Raw genomic sequence first — 12,001 nt, 5'->3', positions numbered from 1 at the left:
CTACCAACTTGTTATTGGTTATTTACAGCGTGGCTATATCCAGTCTGTGGGGTTTAAGAACTTTCTATAGTTGACGTCTAAGCCATACAGTTGTTCGAGACTCTCGAATAGTGGTTTGCCAAGGGTTGACATTCTCTACTTCCATAAGGCAGGGCGGCATTCACAGAGGGAATGGAAAATCGTTTTTCTCTTATTGTTTACAACTGTGCCAGTGCGTGTTGTGAGTGTTGCCCATTTTGGCTGCTTGTTATCACCTGCAGCCAGTTACTACCACCATGAGTCTGCCGATATCCCTTAATATTTCATATTTGTCAACATTGACGTTTTTTTGTGGTTGTAGGTGGGCCACAAGTTCTCCTAATTTTGCATGTTGTCTGGTCTCTTCATCTGCCCTCCGCGATTTGTAGATATTTTAAGGAAATTGCGTTTTTGAATGCATCCGGTGGTGTGAACACTGATTATGCAAGAATGTTATTCATGGCAGATCAACCTCTTGCCTTTTCGTCCGCTTTTTCGTTTCCGTCAAAGTTCCGATGTCCCGGCATCCAGATGAAGGTAAATGTATGACTTACACGCAAGGTGGTAAGGCTATTTCTGCTTTTTAGAGGTTTTTGTAACTGAATCTAGTGCCTGGATTGCGGCTTGGCTATCCGAAAGATAGTGCGATATTGCACTTAAAAGAGGAGTCTGTGAGCATCCTCTATCGCCGGAAGACACTGCAAGTATTGTGAAAGACGCACCGATTTTTCAGTTTTAAGTCTATGAAAATATATACCAGCTCCAAAAACACAATGCATTTTCAAATCATCTGTGTAGACTGTTCCTTCGCACGTCAGTCGGTTCTACGTAACGGGAACGACCCAGATTTATATCCGGCCAAGTACTGTCATTTCAGCTGCACTCCCCGTATATGTGTGAAGAATTTTTATGCTGCTACAACAACAACTTCGTCACATTGTCTAGTAAAAGTGTCTTACTCCATTTCTTCCGAGATGGACAGATAGTGGCAAAATTCCTATTGAATGTCCAGTCCTCCCCAAGGTTAATCGAGTTTGTAGCAATAATAGACGGCAATAATACCATACGTTTTTTCCCTCCAGCGACCTGCTTCATCTAACCAAAATGCACTCATGGCAGCCCTCTTCTTGATATGGAGATCTACCGGAGTAACATGTGTCATTGCATTAAGAGTCTCCCTAGGACATGATCTAGATACACCGACCGTAATTGCACAGGCTGATCTTTGTATTCTGCTAAGCAGTTTGATATTGTAATCTCTTCCAAGAGCTTTCCACCAAACTATCGATCCGTATGAAAAAATTGGTCGTATAATCGCCTTATACAGCCATAAAGTACGAGTATACTTCGGTTGAAGACCCCATCTCCTTCCTAGCATACGTTTGCAGGCATTCAGAACAATTTCAGATATTTCAACTGTTTGTTTTTCTGGTTTAAAAGTGGTTGAAACCTCTGGTAAAAATAAAGTAAAAAAAATAAATTCTGATGTATTTTCGCCAGCCTGATAATTTCGTAGTTGTTGTTGGGTATTTGGAGTGATGAACTTATAAGTAGGGGAGAAGCCTATCACGGAATAAGATTAGAAAAAAAAAAGTTTAAATTTTTTCTCTTTATCGTATTTGTAATTACTGTAATTTTTTTCCTTTTTGCAGCATCAATATTTCTCCTATGGAGAAGGTCCGCATCAACGTGGACGTCGCCAATCCACTCTCGACGCAAATAGCTAATATTTTGGCCACAAAATCAGCAGGTGGTGCAGCATCAACGGCCGTAAAACACAGAAAGGCAAATCTTGAAGAGTCCATCCCATCATTTATCATTGAGAGGCCGGGACAGGCCGGCAATGCACATCAACAACATGCGTCGACTTCAGGCCTTGAATTTACCATTGGCGAACAGGATGCCGTTGCGCACGTACAGCAAATGTGTCCACAGGTGAAAATCACACGCAAAGAGAAATTTATTGAAGAACCACTCACTGCTGATAATGTAGTACAACAGGACACAATTGTGGCCACTTCTGGCGCCATGTTCGACATCAGCAATATGCCCATTGTGCTGGGTAATGAACACTTCATGTCGGCACAGGGGGACATGCAAATCGTATTGACATCGTCCGCGGAGGCAGAGACGAGTTTGCGTACAGATGGTCCACAAATCCTACAACAACAAATTCTTCAACCTGCTTACAGATCATCACTGCAAGCTGCACAACAGCGACAGCGCAAACGTTCCACGGATCAACAGCAGCAGCAGCAGGTGCAGCAAACAGGCGGCGCAAATTGCCAAGTGGGTAGTAATAAGCACGGCATTATTATAATCAAGGCGGCGCCGAGTGATTTGATCATTCAACAGTCACCGACGCTGCAAGTGACACAACAGCAGGCGCAAGCGATCGCCGCTGGAGGCACGCAGCAATTGTCGACATCTCCTGCAGATGCAACGACCATGTACAATCTGGGCTCGGGTGTTACTTTGCGTCCGATAGCTGAGCCAAAACAAAAACAGCAACAACGCCAACAGCAGCAAAAGCAACAAATCGCTGCAAACAAATCGAAGTCGCCGGCAGCAGCAGCTACCGGTGGACGCAAACAGGCTGGCAATACAATAACTTTGCCCAGCAGCATAACCGTAAAGCAGCGGCAACAAAAAGTAACGGATGGGCTGACAAGTGCAGCCGCTACAGGAACGACCACAAAGGCTACAACTAGTGAACAACAACAATTAACCCAGTCCGCCTCTGTAAGTGGTAATAAAGCGCAAAAGCGTAATCACCCAACGAATTCGCGTCGTTCACAAACGCAGATCGTTCAGCAACGGCGACTAACTGCCACGGCCAGCAGTTTAGTAGAGCTGCAGCGTCAGCAAGAACAACAACATGTTGTTGACGGAGTTACTACCCTTTTGCATCGACGCCTCAGCTATACAGAAGCGCACGCACCGTCGCCTGCCAAAATTTCCCGAAGTGCCGACAAACACAGTGAGTCAACATTTGCGGCGACGGCTGAGCAACAATTGTTACAGTTGCAGCAACAGCAACATCTTCAACAGCAACGACAAAAAGTACAATCCCCAACGACGAGTGTGTCTATCAGTGCAACGCAGCCACCTCCACTGCATCCGCTACACAATCGCAAACGTCATTCGTCGCAACAACAACGAAGAATGAGCACAAAATCTGAGGTGACGCATTCGCAAACGCAGTCATGCGCACAAGAACAACAACAACAACAACTGCAGCGGCTGCAGCCAACGCAAATGGTGTTATTGGAACAACAGCAACATCAGTGTTTAGAACAAGCCCAACAACAAGAACAACACGTAGCTGCTGTGCATATAACAGAGTTGGCTGCGTCGCCGTCAGCATCCGACGTTATACCAGCGGAGTATGAAGCGGTACAGCTGCAAGAGGAAGCACCGGAGGTTTACACCGAAGAAATTCTAGCTGAAGAGTTTGAAGCGAATGAAGTAAGTACACGATTTTTCTCAAATGTGGAATGCCTGTGGCATACTAAATGTAAGAAAGGAGAACTGAGAGCTAAATCTTTTAATTTTTTGAAACTTTAGATGCTTCGCGACGCAGCTCTCAGTGAATTTGAAAGAATTAGTTGTTGAATAGACGATATTTTAGAATTTTACTTAAAATTGTTTGTTTACAATGCGAATTAGTCGCCGCTGCCACGCCTAAGCCTTTCTAGCATCCTCAGCCTCTTCATATTGTCGGCTATAACGTCGCTTGCCAACCTCCAATTTTCGCTGCTTGCCTGCATACTTTGAACGAGTGATTCGGGGGTGCAATTTTCTCCGAATATGCCCCCAGGCACATCTTCAATGGCGTACCCTCCGCAGTGGCCGCATACAGGATCAAGTTCGTGTTTGAGTCGATGCAGATAATACTTAAAACATCCGTGTCCAGTGAAGAACTAGATTACTAGAACTGGGTAGTTGAGTAGCTGTGCATGCTTTTCATGTTTGCTTGAAACAGCTCATCTATAGTTACGCCATGGCGAAATCACTTTCGAAATTCCACATCAAACTGCGTAGTCTTGTATTCCATCATTCTTTACAGTTAGTAATTTCATATGCCCTGCACTTGTCTACACTAAATCAAAGTATAGTATAACCACTGAGACTAAGTAAGATCCGGCTGTCGAAATTTGACTAATTAAAATTATTGGGGATTGTTTTTGGCTAAGAGAATTATCGATATCGACATCTATCGGTTTGACCGCTGAGAATGGCGAACTGTGTTGACATTTCTCTTCAGTAAGATTTGGCAAGCCATCATGAATAGTGTAATGCCAGAACAACGATTCCAAATTGTGGAAACTTGTTTTGAAAAAAAAAAAAAAATAAAAGAAATAAAATAAATCTGTTCGTGAAGTTCACAGAGCGAAGTGTTAAAGAAGTCGCTGAAATGTCGATTTGCCATCATTCTCAACTGGTTGGCCTTTGTTCTTTGGCTACGTGGAACATTTTATGTAAGGATCTTGGCTTTTATATATAGCGCTTACACCCTGACACCCTTTTTGGGTGTTTGGCCAAGCTCCTCCTTCTACTTGTGGTGTGCGTCTTGATGCTGTTCCACAAATGGTGGGACCTACTGTTTTAAATCGACTCCGAACGGCAGATTTGCTTTATGAGACACTTCTTGGGGGCAGAAAATGGTTAAAAATAGGGCTGATCAAATAAACCATGTAACGGTAGCCGCTGCGGACATATGCCGGATATTATATTTAAAAAAAAAAGTATGAAATTACTTGATTTCGTTATATATATATATATAATTATATATATATACAGTGAAATTCCCCATTACGGACAGTCCTTATAACCGGACAGCTCCAATAACCGGACAAATTTTGGGCACACAGGTTTTTCATTCATTTTTTCATACAAATATCATCCTAATAAACGGACACTCTAATAACCGGACGCGGACAAAGTATTTCAAACCATTTTCATAAAAAAATTTCTCATAAACGGACAAAATTCAAAAATATCACAAGCAAGCTTTGTTGTTCATTATAAAAATTAAATAGGTGATTCCCCTTTTAACATGAATGCACACATTCAAGTCCTGTGTTTTAAATTAAGAGTAGTTTTCCATTCAGTTTGTTAAGTCAGTTGCATGTGAATGGAGTCAGTTGCATCAAAGTTCGTAATAACATGGCGCCGAAAAAGAAGGCAGTTTCTATTAAAGAAAAAATGGAAATTATTAATGTTTTCGAAAAAGATAAATTATCAGTACGTGGAATTGCAAAAAGGTAAAGTATAGTGAGCCCAAAAATTGAATGGTAGGTACACGTTTCTTTTGCTTTGAAAGGTTCAATAACACTAGCTGCTGAAATCAATAAAAATAAAGAAAACATTCGTTCTAAATGGGAGTCTGGAGTTAATGTTCATCAAAAGCGAAGCTTTCTTAAAGAAGGCGGCTCTGAAATAGACAAGATGTGTTTTAATTGGTTCGCTAAGGCCAGAAGTCAAAACATTCCGATTTCTGGTCCCATTTTGAAAGCAAAGGCAATGGAAATTGCAGGCAAACTGGGTGTACCTAATTTTATTGCTTCAGATGGATGGTTGAACAAATGGCGAATAAGGAATAATGTTGCTTTCAAATGCGTATCTGGTGAAGCTGCAGATGTAAACCAGGATGGTGTTTAGTTTAGGACAAAACTGCTATCTCTGTTGACCGGTTACAAGCCTCAAGACATTTACAACGCAGACGAAAGTGGGCTTTTTTTCGTGCCTTACCTGACCAAACCCTTGCTCTTAAATCCGAAAAATGCGTGGACGGTACACTATCAAAGGAAATACTCACAATTTTGTTCTGTGCTAACATGGCGGGAGATAAGGAGCTGCTTTTGGTTATAGGTAAAGCAGTCCGTCCTCTATCTTTTAAACATGTTCCAATCGCAAAACTGCTAGTGGATTGGAAGTCTAATAAAAAAGCATGGATGACTCGAGAAGTAATGAGTGAATGGCTGCAGCAGTTCAATCGAAGAATGAAAGCCCAGAATTGAAAAATTATCTTGTTTTTAGATAACGCGGCTTCTCACCCAAAGGAATTAAACTTAACCAACATAAAAATTATTTTCTTGCCGCCAAATACACGGCAGTTAGCCAACCCCTTGATCAAGGTTTAGGTTTGGAGGTTTAATCCAAAATTTTAAAACTTTTTATAGAAGCTTAGTTTGTATTAGTATTAAAATGTAAAGACTTGTACAATATACTTAATCGATATATGTACATATATGTATTTATATGTAATACTAAAGTATGCAAATATTCTTTACTTCCAAAAATTTCTTAAATAAACTATGCACAATACAATTTATATGTGTGGTATATATATTATTATATTTTGTGACTTCATCCCTTATAAGCGGACATCTCCCATAGCCGGACAAAAACACTGCGACGGTGAGTGTCCGGTTATAAGGAATTCCACTGTATAACAAAATCAAGACGCACACCACAAATAGGGGGAGGAGCTTGGCCAAAAACCCAAAAAGGGTGTACGCGCCAATTATATATATATGTATATATATATTGTGGTGTGCGTCTTGATTTTGTTCCACAAATGGAGGGACCTACAGTTTCAACCCGACTCCGAACGGCAGATATTTTTATAAGGAGCTTTTTCAAGGCAGAAATACACTCGGAATGTTGCCATTGCCTGCCGAGGGGCGACCGCTATTAGAAAAATGTTTTTCTTAATTTTGGTGTTTCACCGAGATTCGAATCTACGTTCTCTCTGTGATTTTCGAATGCTAGTGACGCGCCAACCCACTCGGCTACGACGGCCGAATAATTACCAGATTATAATAAAGAAAAATTCATTCCAACAATATTTCTGTATTGTATCATCATTTTAAGTTCTCTAGCTTTTAAAAAAACACCCGATACATTATTGTTTTTAAACTCAAAATTTCTTTTCGAAAAGTAAAACAAGTTCAGAAATGCATTTTCGTCTTCATTTAAATGAAAAAGAAGAGTAAAGGGGCGTTCACACTCTGAAAAGGCTACCGAGTTACCAAAAAACGAATACAACTTTAACAAATTCGATCTCTTTGGATTTCTTAACCTGTATTCTACCTTTTTTTACTCACAATTTCTTTTGTTTTTCTGCATTGCAGCATACTCCCTCGGTAATAGCCGTGCCATCACAACCAGTACCAGGCTACCCGGATACATTGCTGCTATGCCGTAGAGTCGACGAAGAGTGGATACCGGTGGTAGCGCAGCCTTTTTACTATACTCGAAGTGATCAACAATTGAGACCTATACCGAAAGAAGTGCTGATCGGACGACCGATATTGACGCCGAGCACAGACAAAGCAACAGAGTTCCCAGTTGAAACCGAGGAAGTGCAGACGGTTTCCGCTAATGACGCTTACAAAGAGGAGACTGGAGTCACCATACTAATCGGTAATAATTACGTGCACATGGAATGGGATCAGTTTTTGGAAGTGATGCGCTCCAATGATGACGTGTACAATCTGCGCGCCGAAAACGGGCACGTCTTCCAGCTGACACGAGACGCATTAGTAACACTGCAGCAAGATGCTAATCTGCAGGAAAAATACCGTCAGCTGCAGCAGCTGTTGGAGGAACAGCAATTGGAAGAGCAACAGCAACTGGAGCAGCAAGAGTTGATACAACAACAGTTCATACAACAGCTGCAAACAGTTACAGTTACCGGTGAAGAGGGCCTCGAAACGGATATGATACCATTGCTGCACATAGACACAACTCAGACGTTGCAATTGATTGGCACCGATGATGGTAATCTAATATTGCAACCGGCCCTGGCACAGCCACCACTTTCTCCACCTTGCACGCGGCCTGCGCTCACAAATGCCACCAATGCGCTACTCAATCAAACACCCATTATGTCACCACTTGAGAAGCCATCCACCGCAGCGGCAGCGACCACTTTGCTAGCCGATAGTTCTGGACGGCACATCGATTTGGCAACCGCAACATCACCCGAGCAACTGGTTGCAGCCGGTTTCATAGCGGCCGACACAGGAAGTGCTATGCCAGCCTGTCGACCCACATTGGGCGATAGTTTGGCTGTTATAGGCGTCGTGCCGACACAACCTACACTGCTGCCCACCACCGTTACCAATCCGGCAATTGCGCCGCCCAAATCCGATCTAATACCAAACATGACGACGGCTGCTCAAATGCATGCGCAATATCGTCATGCACAACGTGCAATTTACAACGATCCTGGGAGTTAATATTGTCCGAACGTGCTTTATTTAGACAATCTGCCAAGTGGCTTGGAGGATGAGGTGCGCGGTGCGGAGGGTGCAATGGGGGATGATGTTGGCGCTGGTAATGCGGTGGAAGATGTGGGAGCTGGTGTTGTCAGCATGGGCATGGGCGTGAGTGAGGTGGATGAGGTGACTGAAATGGATGCAAATGTGGTAGGTTTCAACGAACATTACTTTTTCAATTAGACGCCATCACACAATCACCTACCACGTATAATCAACCCTCCACCCTATGCCCTAGACATTTCCCCCACATGCTCCCAAATATTTCTTTATGTATTAGTAGTTACATTTAGTATGATTTAGTTGTAGTCCATATGTAGTAGTTGCATTACATTTATTGCTAGTATGTAGCTGTGTACAGGTGTAATGCGAGAAACTGTAAAATCGTGTTAAATAAACAACAACAATTAGTTAAGTTTAATGTATGTAAATATGGCCCAGCAGCAAAACGTACCGTTTCAGAAGTAGTGAGGGACTGACACCTTTTGCGGTCATCTTGTGCCGCCACCCAAACGTTGCTTTCAACTGTGTAATCTTTGCTTCCGAAATGGCCTAGTTTTTATGTATAAGTAGAATCTTTTATATCCTTAAAATAAAGTTCACTGTCAATATCCACTTTACACTATTTCTGTCAGTACTCACAGCCCATTGAACGTTGTAGCTTAGCCAACTTTGGCGCTGCTGCTAAAAAATTCTTATCACAAGTGACCAGCAGCAGTTTTTAGATGGTTGCGATTTGAGTTTTTTGCCTCTAGTTTCTTCAAAGTGTTCTGAATGTTTACTGCTGGGAATCTAGATGACCATAAAAACGGACACATGCATACATATGTACAGGGTGAACGATATGAAGTGTTACCAACTTCACACTGCTTGTATCTGTAAAACAGCTCATGACATCAACGTCAAACGCTATGGAGGTGGACCAAAAAAAACCGTAACAACGCCAGAAATGGTTCGGAAAGTGAAGGCTCGGCTTGAACGAAATCCACGTCGAAGTGCAAGAAAAATGGCCAAAGAACTGAAAATATCGCAAGACAGCATTCGACGCATATTGAAAAATGATCTCAAGGTCAAGGCTTACAAGTTCCAAAAAGCACACGATCTTCCACCCCAGCAAAAAAAAGTTCGGTGCGAAAGAGCAGAGGAGTTGTTGCGCTTGCACGAACGTGGCGAATTTCCTAACATTGTGTTTTCTGATGAAAAAAATTTCCCAATTGAGCAGTTCATAAACACTCAAAACGATCGTGTTTACTTGACCGAACGCTCATACGAGAATTTGAGCCTACGTATGGCCACTCGAAGCAATTTTCCATCGCAAGTAATGGTTTGGGCCGCAGTGACCACTGATGGACGCTCTCCAATCGTTTTTATCGAGCCTGGTGTCAAAGTGAATGCGACTTATTATCGGGAAAATGTTTTAGAAGCTGTTTTAGAGCCGTGGACACGCACATATTTCGATCGTAGACCATGGACGTTCCAACAGGACTCGGCACCGTCTCATAAAGCCCGTGTGAACCAAGAATGGTTAAAAAATCATCTACATTTCGTCCACACAATGGCTTTCGAATTCGCCAGACGCCAATCCGATGGACTATTCCATCTGGTCCATTTTGGAGAGCAAGGTGAGGACTAAAAAATATGCGCTGAAAAAAGCGATTATACGAGAATGGGCCAAAATACCTCAAGATCACATTCGTGCAGCATGCAACTCATTTTTTGACCGTTTGAAGGCTATAGCCAAGACAAAAGGTGGTCATATCGAGCTAAAGTGAATATACCTATGTTAAAATTGTAATCATTTTTGAACAATTTTGTCTTTGAAATCAATAAGAACTAATTTCACACAAAAAAGTTATAGTGTTTTGAATAGGTAACACTTCATATCGTTCACCCTGTAGTAATAATTGAGTTTAAGTATGACTGCTTTAGCGTTAAAGTGTCTTAGAATAGAAACACCTGTTCGAAAAAACTGGCAAATTTATGCTGCACAGTAATCCAAACACGATGTCTTTTTTTACAATAAAATGAAACGAACAAAAATCAGTGTTTTGGTATATAGGTATATAGCGGCTTTATTAGAAAGAGTAAAATATTAGGTTGGGAAATAAGTCGTTTTTACCGAAGACATTTATTTAAACACAAAACAATAATTATATCATATCAATAAGTTAATCAATTAAATATTCGCCGGTGGTGTTTACAACCTCTTCCCACCTCTCGACCAATTTGTTGATGCCGTTCCGCCAAAAATCGTCTGATCTGGTGTCAAAGAAGTTGTTGAGGCAGTTTTTAAGGGCCTCTTTGACAGGGAGTGGAAAAGATGGTAATCGTTCGGTGTAAGGTCCAGAGAAACGGCGGATGCTGAAGGACCTCCCACTCTTGGAGTGCGGCTTTGACGACTTGTGCAACATGGGACCTGACATTGTCGTGAAGGAGTACGGTTTGACCATGTCAATCAGATATTTTCAGTCAAATAGCCTCATTCATGCGGTGTACGCGATGAAGCTGGGCAGTGTAGAGGTCCTTGTTGACCATAGCATTCTTTTCGAGCATTTTCCAGTGCACGATGCCCTCCCAGTCCCACCAAACACATAGCATGATCTTATTTGGAGGAAAATCCGGTTGACTCTCGGCTTTGGCGTATCTTGTGGAGCCACCCACTTCCTTTCTTTGCTTCATATTGAAGTACGAGTATAGGCACCATTTCTCATCTCCTGTAACGATTCGGTATAAAAAGCGCGGGCGAGATGCTGAGAAGCAATTTGAAGGCGACTTTCTTTGTTTTTTTCGTTGAACTCCTGAGGCACCCATTCACCCAATCTTTCGGTAAATCCCATTGAATGAAGGTGATTGAGAATCGTTTTATGATCGCAGTTCATTTTTTCCGCCAATTCACTACTGGTTTGGCGACCGTTCTCCTTCAAGAGTGATTTGAGGCGTTCTTCATCGAATTCAGAAGGCTTTCTGTTGCGGGATGTGTCATCGACATCAAAGTCGCCATTTCCGTGCTTTAGACTCGCTTATGACACCTTTTCCATACACGGCTCAAATGCCCCAGGCTGCTTCGACAATTTTTTGACCTCGATGAAAACCAAAGAAGAGCAGGTGTCAAAACAAATAAAAACTTAAATCACTTAGAAATACAATTAACATAGTTTTGTAGAGCAGAAAGAGTTCTATCGAATAGATACTTACCCTTTGCCAAACAGCAAACAAATCGTAAAATAAAAGAAAATATAAAAACGCTATGAACTTATTCCCCAACCGAATAAATTGTTTCCCGCAAGCCATTTCTTCGTGTTAGGGAATAAGAAAAAGTCGCAGGGAGCCAGATCGGGGAATAGGGCGGTGCGGCAGCACTTCATAACGCAATTCATGCAGTTTGGCGGCGACAACTCCGGATGAATGTGCGGGTGCGTTATCGTGGTGGAATAGCAACTTCTTTTTCGCCAAATGCGGCCGTGTCTCCTTCAAATTTTTGTGACTCACTGTAGCATTGTCCAGTGATCGTTCTTCCTTTTTCTAAAAAATCCATGAGGATGAAGCCGTTCACATCCAAACAAATCGTCGCCATTACCTTTCCGGAAGATGGGACTGTCTTCGCCTTTTTTGGAGCAGATTCACCGGTATGATTTGAGGTTTCATCAACGGTGACAACTCGACCCAAAAATTCTTTCGAGACTCGCTTAAATTGC

The 12,001-nt window shown here is 42.1% G+C and overlaps 1 protein-coding gene across 3 annotated transcripts in view; it reads left to right on the top strand.

Moving 5' to 3' along the window:
- Positions 1 to 12,001, top strand: part of LOC128858679 (titin homolog) — a 110,393-nt gene that overhangs the window by 95,450 nt on the left and 2,942 nt on the right. For all 3 annotated transcript variants that reach the window (XM_054095130.1, XM_054095133.1, XM_054095131.1), the window contains 2 exons: positions 1,671 to 3,486; positions 7,158 to 8,456. In XM_054095130.1, the coding sequence (XP_053951105.1) occupies positions 1,671 to 3,486; positions 7,158 to 8,267 (2,926 nt within the window). In that variant the 3' untranslated portion in view covers positions 8,268 to 8,456. The remainder of the gene's footprint in view (positions 1 to 1,670; positions 3,487 to 7,157; positions 8,457 to 12,001) is intronic.

This window comes from Anastrepha ludens, chromosome 3, assembly GCF_028408465.1.
Source record: "Anastrepha ludens isolate Willacy chromosome 3, idAnaLude1.1, whole genome shotgun sequence".
NCBI classification, from domain to species: domain Eukaryota; kingdom Metazoa; phylum Arthropoda; class Insecta; order Diptera; family Tephritidae; genus Anastrepha; species Anastrepha ludens.
The sequence above is the reverse complement of the archived record's forward strand: the minus strand, read 5'-3'. Positions and strand labels throughout refer to the sequence as shown.